This window comes from Argiope bruennichi, chromosome 5 (genome assembly GCF_947563725.1).
Source record: "Argiope bruennichi chromosome 5, qqArgBrue1.1, whole genome shotgun sequence".
In the NCBI taxonomy this organism is placed as follows: Eukaryota; Metazoa; Arthropoda; class Arachnida; order Araneae; family Araneidae; genus Argiope; species Argiope bruennichi.
The window spans coordinates 101,491,886-101,505,157 of NC_079155.1; the positions used below are offsets into that span (position 1 = coordinate 101,491,886).

Below are 13,272 nucleotides of genomic sequence, written 5' to 3' on the forward strand. Positions count from 1 at the left end.
TACCCATTTATCAAGTTTTAATAGGAATTTAGTACTTGTCTCTGTAAATTAATTTTAATTTGATAAAAAATTTAATTTCATATGAATATTTTGTTATCTAACAGTTAGTTGATAATTAGATTCATATTTTTGTTTAGTTTCTTGTATATTTGTATTTTTTAATGCTTTTGGTTCTAGTTATTTTTTTTTTCTTTGCTGTTATTGTTTTTTATGTTTGTACTAACAAAATACTGAAAATAAAATTAAAATAAGGCCAAAGTAATTTTGAATTTTTGAGTTTCAAAAGTGTAAGATGAAAAGAAATCATTAATTAGATTTTTATTCTTAATAAAAACTTCCCAATACAGCATTAATAAAAATTTGTTAGTTCTGATTCTTCTTATTATACAGGGTAATCGAGAAATAACAGAAGGTGTTCGGAGCCCTGTAGTGTGTTATGTATTGGATGAAATATAATAAGATTTGGCCATCATACACATTAAAATTTGTGGTTTTGATTTGTCAAGAAAAAAAAATTAGTACCAAAAAATGCCGATAGGGAAAATTCTGGCACTGCAATCGAAAACTTCATTATGTAATTTGCATATACGGATACTTTATGACATGATATCGAGGATGAAAGGAAATGTTGCAGGAAGTCAAGTCATTCTGCGAGAATTCGCCCATAGATGGCTTTGTCACTGCGTGTTTTATCAGCGGGATTAAAATGCCAGTGCTATTCTTTGTGAATACCATTGTAACAGTTACGTGGAGGACCGATGACCATAATTAACTTACGAAGAATGGTTGAAGGTTTTGAAACAACAGGAATTCTTGTTGTGCAGCCAGGTCGAGGATGTAAAGGTTTCTTCAGACTGAGGACAATTTCTGGTTCTAGGGCTACTTAAAAGGCATTGTGTGTCAAGGACTTGTTGCTAATGTTCCTACTTTAAAAGATAAAATAACGTTGCATATCAGACGAATAAATGCCGATATGCTACAAGCCACCATCGAAAATCTTGTGTACCGCATGCAATTATTAGAATATCAGGCTAGTGGTCACCTTAAGTCAAATTTGTGATATATGTTGCTATAATAAACGTTTTTCATTGGTATTTGGTGTGTTGTTATTTACTATTTCCATCGGCAGTTATGTATTCTTTTTTTCCACATTATGCACTTGCAGCACCACGATTTCCCCTATTGGCATTTTTTGGTATTCATTTTTTTTTTCTTATCAAATCAAAATTGTATACTTTAATGTATATAGTGGTCAAATTTTGTTATATTTCGTCCAATACATAATATGCTACAGGGCTCGGAACACTTCCTGTTATTTCTTGATCACCCTGTATTTGCTAGTAAGAAATATTTACGATTTTTAAAATAATTTTTAATTTATATTTGTCTTAATAAAATATTTCAACATAGTGGATGGATTTATTGATAATATAATTTCTTTTTCATTTTAAAAGATGATACTATGTTGAAATCTGATGCCAGTATTTAATCCTTTATAGACCTATGAGTTTTCTTTATTCATTCATAATGTTTACTTGATAATACTTTTATAATTATAACCTTTAGCATTTTTCAATCATAATTTTAAAATCTTTTTTACTCTTTTTTTATACAGTAAGTAATTGTTTTCAAATTGTTTTAATACAGTAATTGTTCATAATTGTTTTCAAAAGGAGATTTTGCATCAGAACACATTTATTAGTGTAAAATAATATTCGAGGATCTACATCATTTTCAGTTCCACCTTAATGTTATTTTTTCAATTTAATTTATCTGTTAAATTGTTCAAATTCTCTCTCTCTCTCTCTCTCTCTCACTCACTTCCCCTCTTGAAAAGAATTGAAAATATTATTATTCTGTATGTTTTAAAATATTTTGGTAAATCTTCAGTACTATAAGAATCGAATATGACCAAACTTTTGCATAATAGAGTGCTTTCTTTTATTTGCATAAAAAAACTTTGTGTTTTTCTTTCAATAATTCAAATCTAACTTAACTTATTGAAATACAAATAAATTAAATTTCTTTATGTTTTATAATAGTTTTTTTAGAGAAAAAAAATGTCTGTATAAAATCAAATGTGTGTAAAGATATGTCGAAAAAATGGCAATCTTTGTAAGTTTTGTAAATATTTGGACTAATTTAATTTGGAGAATTTTAAATTTGCATACCGAAAGTCATTTCTTTGTTTGAAAGAATTAACTTAGTTTAAATTTTAATATAAAGATAATAATATATGTAAATAAAAATTGCATGCACTGTTAAAGATTACATTTTGAGGATGATGGGAAGGTTTTGTTCCAATGCATAATAATTAACTCCTGATTGACAAAAAGCGTTGGATACTTTTTTGACAGACTGCACTCAGAATTTTATTATTAAATCTAGATAATTGTATTATGCAAATGTATGATGACTAATAATTTTTTTTTTTTTTTCAGTCCTGCATTAGGACGGCCTCAAAATCAAGGAGCTGGAAATTCTGGAGGGAACTCTACTTGTCCAGAGGTCCCTGGTCTAAATGAGTTTGCAAAATATGTCTTAAAACAGATTCGTTGTCAGGATTGGATTCATGAAAGGTGTTTAAGATATCCAGAAGTGCTGTGTTCAGAAGAAGTGATTTTGGATTCAATGTTAACTCATCAACAGGTTGGTATATCTAAAATGTAAATTATTTTCCATCAACTCATACTTGGATTAAAATTTCCTTAAAATTGAACCTTTGGTAGCTAATTTTAAATGTATTAGATAATAAAAGGACTCCTCTATTATTTTTATTGATTGTATAAACAGTTAATGAAAATTATATTGAACAAAGGAAATGAAATAAAATTCACTTTCACATTTTACACCATTTCAATTTGAAAGTGAGTGAAAGCCTCTTCATGTACATGATTTAATCTTCTGTCAGCATATTCCTTAAATAGGGAAGAAAATCATTAATGAAATTAATATATATATTTTGGATTTATTTATTTGTGTGTGTGTTTGAAACTACAATCAAAAAATTTTTATATTTGCATAATTCTCTCTTTTATTTTATTATAGTCCCAGCAATTATTGAGAATGATTTGCCGCCCACATGAAACTGATATTCCACCAAATATTTTTGATCCAGCTGATCAGAAAGCTCTAATAACAAGCATATTAACGGTAAAGATGCATTTTTAAGTTAACTACTACTATTTCTTTCTCTGAAAATTGCTCATCAGTCTTGGCTAAATTAAATAACATTTTTATTTTTATAGAATTTGGATTTATGGACACTCAGGGTTTCTTGGTTAGAATTACAGTTTATGTACAAACAGTGTGAAGCTCAAAATCCACCTCAAACCAGTACTTGGCTGGATAGTGTAGCTAAAGCCACCATTGATGTTTTCCAGATGATGAGTGAGGAAAATCAGGTCCCTATTAAAGGAGAAGCACTAAAAAATTGTTCACCTTCAAAGTAAGAAACTGAGTTTTGTTGATGTAAGTTCCCTTAACATATAAATATTTTAATTATGATCTCATAAACTTATTTTATCTATTACATTCAGGCAATTTTTATTAACTGTTATTTAATATTGATAGGTATTTCCAAGTTAATGTAAAGAAAATGAGATTGCTTAGGATTTAATACATATTCTCTTTATTTTAGAAGGATGTTATATTAAAAAGAAATTCTAAATCATGTATTGAAAACTTTTATTGATTCGGTAATGGTGAATGAATGTATTTGAGATTAAAATCTCTTTCTTTAATTTCTTATATCAGGAGTAATTATCATTTGGGCATAGTTAAAATTATATATATATATATATATATATATATATATATATATATTAATTTCTCTTATCTGGATTTGTGAAATGAGACAACTTGTCATTTTTCACAAATTTTGGATTAGGTGAAATATATCATTGTGGAATTAATTATATGGGTATATATAAATTAATTATATGGAATATAGAATTTCTGTAAATTGCGATGTTAATAATAATTGATGTGTAAATTATAATTCATACTTATTAGGTTTTAAACAAATGAATTTTTGGGCTAATAAATTCCTTCTGATGATGAACCTATTCATATATATTGTGGGAATATTTCATGAAACAGCAGAATAAGTTACCAAAATCATTTATTTCCCATCAACTGTTTTCTTGTTTTAGTCTCTTCAACAGCTGTTAATGCATACTTAAAGATAGACAAAACATCTCAGGGAGAGGGCCTAAGCATCACATATATAAACACATGTTTCAACTGATCGGTTATGATGTTTCAAAATAAGATAATTTTGCATACTTTTCAGTTGTTATAATTCTCTTAATGAATTTTATAATTGCTCTTTTTTGTATTTTAATTTACTTAAATGATTAGTTTAATTAATCTTAGTTGTTAATTAATTTGTAATCAGTTAATTAATTTATGAAATTTGTATCTGTAATTCACATTTGTAAATTCTTGTTTAAAGTATGACTGAGATAACTTATGATTTATTGTATGAAATAAAAAAACTTACTTTGTCCAAGCAAAATTATTTATAATAATTAAATTAATAATTGTAACCATTTTGACATATACAACTCAAAATGGTTGTTTTGTTCTAAATACTGAATTATCATAATGTAAGAAATCAAAAGCAAGATATGTAAGTTTTAAAGCTATGTACTAGTATATTAAAAATGTCTCCCCCCCCCATTTGTATTCTTTTTACATTTCTCCTTGAAAAAACAGTCTTTTATAAATCATTAGAAGTTTTTGATTTGTAAAATTATCGACTAAGGAATGTGCTTTGAAAACATGATCCATAAAGTACTTTAAAATAAAGAGTTCATTCTAAAATTTGCTCAGGTTTTTCCGTAATTCTAAAAGGGGGAAGAAGAAAAAGGATCTAAAATACTTTGGTCAAGATACATGATGTATATATTAATTCATTTTCAGGCATTATTATGTTTTAAGAAATCTTGGAAAATCATTTGAATCAAAAATGATTTTTTAAAATTTTGTATTATGAAATACAAGCACATAAATTTAAAATCTGTTGCTACTTTAAATAATTAATATCATATTTTTATATATTAGAAAAAATTAAAATAATTTATTAATTATAATTAATAAAAAAATATTTTCAAGTTTTTGAAATTTAGAAAATTTTGTAATTATTTTAAGCATACTAATGCTATTTAATTTTCCTGTTCTTATCGCAATGCTATATCATTTAATATGTCTTCAAATATTGAACTTCAGCATTAGAATTTGACCCTTTAATAATTTTATTAAATGATTCCTCTGTTAATAATTATTAATTTCATTATGAACAAAATCAAAAAGCAGGGGATGGAAAAATTGAAAAAAAATTCAAATTTGGAAATGTTAATGATAGTATTAACATAGCTTTATATATTTCAGTTAGCCTATTAAATTTTTTCCTTGTAATCTCTTATTAGTAATAAAAACTCCTTTAATTCATTGCCAAATACTGTATTATTTACATAGTTTAGAAAATTAATGCTAATTTTTCAAGGCAAGTAATGTTTCTCCTCTGAAATATATTGAAACCAAACATTTTTTGCGAGTTTCTGACTTACTTATTTATCATCTGTTTCATTTAAAAAGCTATATGATTAAATTATCACAAACAACATTAAAAGAGTTATACAAGTGAACTTTCCTTACAGAAATTTTTTTTGTATACATTTTTTAATAATATCATCATTGAATGTTATTACGAAACTTCTAACAGAATTTTCTAATGATTTTAATGAGCGATTTCTTTAGAAAAGTGTGTTTTCAATTGATTGTTGTTTCTCATTACATCAATTTTCTGCATAATGGTATTCTAAATTATGAGTACAATGTGATATTTTAACATATTTTGAATAAATCTAAAGATTCTGCTACAGTAGCTTTTTCTTCTTCTGAGACAGATTCTTTTGTTTTTGATAAATAAGAACTGCATCAGTATTGGTCAACCATATTATGCCGTATAGTTTTTTAATAGAAAGTGAATTTTTGAAGTTCTCTATATTTTTATTAAACATTTGCCAATGATAAGAGGATTCAGAAGAGAAAAAAAAAAAGACAAATATATTTTTGTATAAACAAAACCTATTGAATTGCTTTGTTGTACATCTAGTTCTTTTAATCCTTAAACCAGTGTTACTCTTAACTGATTGTTAAGCTCATAGACTATGAACTAGAAGCAAATATAATTTATAATTTCTTTATTTATTTCAAACAGATTAGCATAACGTAAAAGAATTGTTATAATATTTCAATGTAAAAAATTGAACTAATTTTACAATTCACGACTATACTATGAGTAAGTGCAGCAGTAACATCTTGAATTCTCAAAATTGGTTGGAGTCAGTATTCTGTTAGACAATTATTTAGTTACTTAAGATTAAAAAGTGCAGTATTTCATCTTCCAACTGTAATATATTCTTCAATCGGCATAAATTTAAGGAATTGCTTTTTAAACCCTAATAACAATAGTTAATTTATTTATTTAAGAAATATTAGGCATTTAATCAAATTTCAGGCTGTTATAATTGCTGTTAGATTTTTTTTAAAATTATTTTTAAATTCACCGCAAGAGTGAGAAGTTGGCAATGAATTGGTATGGTGCAAATTTGTATTTATTTCTTTTAGTCATTGAAAATGTATTCCCTTTTCTTTTAATGTTCTTATTCTAAAATTTCATTCACTTGATAATAGCATAAATAATATCATTAAACTTTGTTCAAGAAATGAAATGTACAGTTAGCTTAGTAAGAAAATCTAACTGCTTGGCTTGTACTGTTATTCTCTGCTACCTACTTTTATTTTTCTGACAGTATTTGTTGTGTTTGATTTCAGTTAAATTCCTTATTTATAGCTTGATGTTCGTGATTCCTGTAACAAAACATATTTTAAGTAAATTTTTCTGCTTGTTCTTTTTATTTCATGAATGAACTTTCCTAATGAAGTTGAGTTCTATAACAACATAGTATCTTTAAGAATGCAATTGTCCTGAAATTCTATCTTCTAAATGTGTATTATTGCATTGTTACTTCATTTTTTTATTCTGCATGTAAATTGTGTAGATAATAAACATAATTTTTCGTTGGTTTTCAGCAACAAAAGAAAAAACCATAGAATTAAATGATTAAGCAATTAAAATAGTTTGAATTTCATTACAATTGTGAAGTTCAAAATAAATAATTAAAATTTAAAGAATTACATAACAAATAAATTAACATTATGAGAAGGATAATTGATTTTTTTTTAATTACTTCATAGTGCCCAGTACCACCTTCTAAAATATATTGTACATACCAAATTTGATATATAATAAATGGAATGCTCTATTGAATGCTAACTAGTATACTCTGCTTTATTAGTATTTGAGGTTTAGTTTTCTGTTAAATAAAAAATTTTAATTTGAGATGAGATTTTGAAAAATATGTGTGCGTTTTTTAAAATTTTATTTGGCGATTTTTGTTTCCTGAATTGCTATTTATATAAATAATTAAATATAATCAGATTTTTTTAAATGTCTTTTTCTTTACCAATATAAAAAGTTTGACCTTGAGAAGGTTAATATTATTGTTTTCATTATTTTTCAGAAATTTTCATTATTGTTTTAACTGCATAATATGTAAAATTGAAAGAATAATTATGTTGCAGATTTGAAATTGACAAACCAAGTCGTGTATGGTTGGTAGCTCCCCTTATTGGAAAACTCCCTGCAGCTGTGCAGGGTAAAATGCTAAGAGCTGCTGGGCAAGTCCTTGAAAGCGGATCATGGTCATCTACATCTGGATCTTCATCCTCTTCTTCCTCGAAAAACAAAGAAAAGGATAAACAAGCTCAAAAGAAGTGAGCATTTGTTTTATTTATTAAATGAAAACAATGGGACTTAAATATGTACATTATGCAATGCATAAAGAATAACTTGCATGAAAAATTTTGCTTCTTGTTTAAATTTTATATTTTTTACTTGATTGCATATTAATGCTCATTTGTTTTTGCAATTAGAGTTTTTGTTTTATATGTTCAAAAAAATTATTTCATTAAAAAAGTTTGGGGAAATAAAATAAATGAAAATATGATTACTTATAGCTCATCGCTGCTGAGTCATCAACCGTTTCTGTCGCTGGTGTTGATGTGTTTGAAAGGTCAAGATGAACAGAGAGAAGGCCTTTTGAATTCATTGCACACACAACTGTCTCAGAGCATATATATTGCCAAAGATGTATGTTTGGTGCTTCTTTTTCTCTTATTTTAATTTCAAGAATCATTTTAATATTTGAATTCTTCTTTATAACAGTGAATATTTTATCCAAAGAATATTTCAAATTTTATTACTTTACAGTGTTGTTTCAATTAATAGCTTTATAAAATATTGCCATATTAAATTGGATTTATTTTTTAAGTCTTAAAATATAGTCAATTTTAAACTTTTTTTAATAAAATTATATATAAATTACCAGCGCTTTATAGAAAAGAATAGCTACAATGAAATTTTAAAGAATTACTTATTTTTGGAAAACTGAAGGTATCCACGTATTAAATTTTTCTATAGCCTAGCATCAAATGCTCAAAATTTTGCTTATTACAATTTATTGATTATTTGATTTTAAAATAAATGTTCTAATGTGTTGCTGCAATATGTATAACATGTTCATAATTTAATTTTCTTTTCAGCTTATTTTAAACTTTCTAAATTTTCTTGTGGTTAGTATATTGCTTTTAAAAGGAATATTGATGTAATTTATTAGTGAATTTTTCCCTTTAAATTTCATTTTAGCATGAATGTTGTTTTTATCATATACTTGAAATATAATTAAAAAATCATATAAAATAGTTTGTTTTTTGGGGATTTATATAGGATAGACATGGACTGGAAGAAATCAAAGCTAAACAAGCAATGCAAGAAGCTCTGCAGCTCCGTTTAAGTTTAGTAGGAGGCATGTTTGATATGATTCAACGAAGTACGAATTTTACTATTGATTGGGCTGTCCTTCTTGTGCAACTTATTAGTTATGGAGTGGTTGATCCTCAAACTAATTTGTAAGTACAACTTAAAATAAGTAATTAGTATTATTTTTGAACAGCGTAACAATTTACTGAATGGCTCCTATCAGTTATCTTAAAATAAAAATAAAAAATTTTTTTTAATCACACCAGTTTTTAATTTAATTGTAAAAGGGCCAAATTTCGATTAAAAGCTACAGTTTCCTCCAAAAAGAATAATCTCTGTTCATAGTTGAGAATTTGATTTTATAAACACATATTTTTATAGATAGAAAAATATGTCATTAGAACTTTTACATTAAAAAAGAATGATATTAGATTATAGTTTCTTTATACTTTGAAAAAGTTCATCATATTCATATGCATTTTTTTAAAAAATTTTAAATGTTTCAATAATCAAAAAAAATGTAGCATTTGAATTACATGTTGCTCATTGTAGTTTTAGAAATTTTGCACAAGAGAAGAGAACTCATAGGTGTATTGCTTATAATAAAATATGAAATGTGTTTTGTTTAACAATTTAATTTAATGTTTCTAATTTATTAAAAGATGTGCCCATTTAGTTGGGCTATTAACCCCTTAACAATATCTCAGATTTTTGACTGTCGCAGATAAACTAACAAAAGTTAAAAATCTCATGCACCTTAATAGTGTTTAAAAATAAAAAATTATATATATATATAGTATACTTTTGATAAAAATATATAGTAACATTAAAAGTTTTTTCTTCCCTTGCAGTAATTTCTTCTATAATTTAATAAATAATATAATCTTATCTAAAATTGGATTGAAATGAATAATGATCTTTAAATAGGGGGAAAAAATGCAATACCAAATGCAAATGATACTGAAAGAAAATATTAGCAATAACTTCCAATGAATCAGTATAAATGTAAAATTTTAAGAATTGTAGATTTTTTTATCTTTGCTGCAATCCAATTTAAAAACGTAAATAAAATGTGAAGCTTGTGATCCCATAACTACTTTTTATTCATGCCTAGGTATATTCACACATCAACATATTAATCAGCTTAAACATCAAAAATAAAATTAAAAAAAGCTGTCTGAGTTCTTTGATGTCAAAATAGAAATTGAAATATGTACATCCCACAGTGGTGAAGAACAAAAAATATGTTTCTAATTCTCTCCAGCATAACAGATTTTGCTGACTTATATTATGACTTATATTTTGGATTTAAAAATTTGATAATTATTTCTTAATTGCAATGGTAGTTCCAAATTGAATTACTATATTACTACTTAAATGCAAAAAAAAAAAAAAAAAAAGCATTTTGAAATTATAATTTTTTTCTTCTTTTACCTTGGTAAATATCCTGTTCTCTAGATGTGTAGCTTAGGTATATTTCTGATAACTTTTATTATCACATTGAATGCTAAAATTAGTAATATTAAGCAATATTTGAAGCATTTTTAAAGGAAAAGTTTAATTTTGAAAGAATTAAGTATATATGTGGAAGTTAATCTTTTAATAAATATTTATACTATAAATAATATTTATTTAAAAAATAAAAAATACAAATAGTTTTTTTTAAAAAATTCTTCATTTGTTTATCATAGTCAAGATTTAGTAACTGATAATGTATATTTAATTACTTAATTTTAATGTCAATATCTTTGATTGTTTCAAAAAAATAATGTTTTCAAATGTAAATGTGCAAATACTATTTATTTTATAAACTTTTAATTGGAAAAAAAATTTTCACATAACTTTTTTTAAAAAAATTAAATTGTATCTAATTATAGATTACTCTTGAATCTCAAAATAATTTATCTTCTCAATGTTATAAAAATTGCTGATAATTTTTTTAGTAAGAAAAAAAAATGAATATTTAGTTGAAATTTATTATGATTTTTCTTCCATAAGTGAATTGTTTACAACTGTACTTGATATGCTGGCCACTCTAATCCACACTACACAGATATCTGATACTTCAAGTAGTGATAAAGGAGAAGAGAATAAGAAACAATATCTTAATTTAGTAAAGAAATTAAAGGTAATATAATATTTATTCTCATTTGCCAATATTCTTGATTTTAAAATTTGAATTTACAGATTGATTTAAAGTTTTCCTTTTATTTGGAACACTGACTACATTTGATAACCAATATTATGATTGCCTATGCCTTTGATGTACTCAAATCTCTTATGTATAATTTGGTGTTTGATACTGAAAATATATTTAAACACATTAAGGTATTTATGATCTTGACATTTTTAAGTACTAGATGATTTTGAATGCTTTCTTTTATTAACAGAATAGAAGCAGTTTAACTTCTCGGAAATTTAAAATCTTACATTCTTTAAGTAAAATTTAAAATCTAAAGTTCTTATGCGAAGAATATTAATATTTTGTATAATAATATATATGAAATGTTATATGCTATATAATTATTATAAATACTTTTATATGTGTTTGTTAAATTTAATAATTCACATTAAAATTTAATTTGGATATTTATTCTGTAACAAGCAATTAAATTGTGATTAGTCATTTATAAAGAAGAAAAAAACTTATTTTGTTTTAATCTTATATAAAGTTATTTTTCATTATTAATTATTTTAGAAAGAAGTACCAGATAAAAATACTAAAGCTCTTAAGATGGTTAAACAACTGCTGCCTTTGACCAAACAACAGTGTGAAGTCATAACATGTGAAGCTATGGGAAGCTTGATAGATACAAAAGGAAACAAGATTGCAGGATTTGATTCCATTGATAAAAAACAAGTAAGCAAAATCTGCTTTTAGTGCCAAGAATCAAAATTCTTTTTCTTTTTTTATAACTTTAAATAGATTAACAGATTAAAAGCTCAGTTCAATATCAAAAATAAATTTTTTAAACTATTGATGCCTGGCCATGGGCAAAAATATCTGATCATGTACAATCACAATATACTGCTTTTTTTTGTATTAAGTATTGAAAAGAAAGGAGAAAGAAAAAGTTTTATCTGGCAAATAAAAAAAACTGGTATAATTAGATTAAGTAGAAAAGGAAAAGGGATTTCTGTGTTGATTATTCTGATGTTGTTGAAGAAAATATAGAAATGCAAAATTTCTTATTTTCCCATTGGCAATTACTTTGAAATATTCTCTGCGGGGATTTGAATACTGAAAGCATGAATAATTGAATACTTATCTATAGGCCTATGATGATGAATCTTATATTTGTTTGATATATGTATATATTTGTTACCTATCTATATGTGGACTGTGTTGACAGTTATAAACTTGGAGGTGAGAATAATTAGAAATTTTTTTTCAAAGATTCACTTTTTCAAAATCTAATCAGCATTTGCTTAATAAAAAATAATGAATATAAATAATTTTTAAAAATTAATTTTATAAGTGTATTAAAATTGAATAATAATTTTTTATTGAAAATCTGGAAATCAAAACAGTAATTGTAAAAGTGTTAAGCTCATATACAAAAGCTTTAAGTAAATTGGAATTGAAATCACATTTATGATATATTTGATATATTTTAATTAATTCAATGTTTTTTTTTTTGTTTGTTTGTTTGTTCTCTTGTAATATTCTGTGTGGTTTTATAGAACTGCTATTTTTTTCTGTGACACATGCTTATAAAACTTTTGTTTTGACTTCCAGATTATTAACTAAAAATTAATTTTTCCTTTTTAATACATTGATGCAACATGGCTTTTAAAAGTGAATAAATAAACATTCTTTTATTCTCTCTTTATTATTTATATTATTAACTTTATTTATAAACATTCTGCTTATTATTTCCTATTTTTTAATCTTAATTAATATTTTTATAATTTTTAAATATTTTTGTTTTATATGGAAATTGAATACTGTCAATCTAATAATGCATTGTTGTATGTAAATCATTGTACCAAATCATCTGCCCCTCATCCCCCCCCCCTTTTTTTTTTAAGTTTACACCTGTGTTCTAATAATCATATAAAATTTCTTCTTCAAGAAAACTGCTTTCTAACATTCTAGGCTTCTAAAAACAAATATTTTTAATTCATACCTAATATATATATATATATATATATATATATATATATATATATATATATATATATATATATATATATATATATATATATATATTTGAATGTAGTATATTCTAATTTGCTTTAATAATCTTCTTATTCTAAAAATGAGTATTTTAATTTTTATTGTTTTATAACACTTTTATATTCTTACTTTAATTAATTTTTTAATCAGATATATGGATTTCAAAACAAAATTATAAAAGCATGAAATTTGGATTGAAATA

The 13,272-nt window shown here is 24.8% G+C and overlaps 1 protein-coding gene across 4 annotated transcripts in view; it reads left to right on the top strand.

The window, feature by feature from the left end:
- LOC129968552 (mediator of RNA polymerase II transcription subunit 12-like protein) overlaps positions 1-13,272 on the top strand; it is a 60,162-nt gene that overhangs the window by 30,939 nt on the left and 15,951 nt on the right. For all 4 annotated transcript variants that reach the window (XM_056082562.1, XM_056082563.1, XM_056082565.1 and 1 more), the window contains exons 26-33: positions 2,442-2,649; positions 3,049-3,153; positions 3,249-3,448; positions 7,654-7,845; positions 8,089-8,221; positions 8,858-9,039; positions 10,889-11,018; positions 11,589-11,750. In XM_056082562.1, coding sequence (XP_055938537.1) covers positions 2,442-2,649; positions 3,049-3,153; positions 3,249-3,448; positions 7,654-7,845; positions 8,089-8,221; positions 8,858-9,039; positions 10,889-11,018; positions 11,589-11,750 — 1,312 coding nt within the window. The remainder of the gene's footprint in view (positions 1-2,441; positions 2,650-3,048; positions 3,154-3,248; positions 3,449-7,653; positions 7,846-8,088; positions 8,222-8,857; positions 9,040-10,888; positions 11,019-11,588; positions 11,751-13,272) is intronic.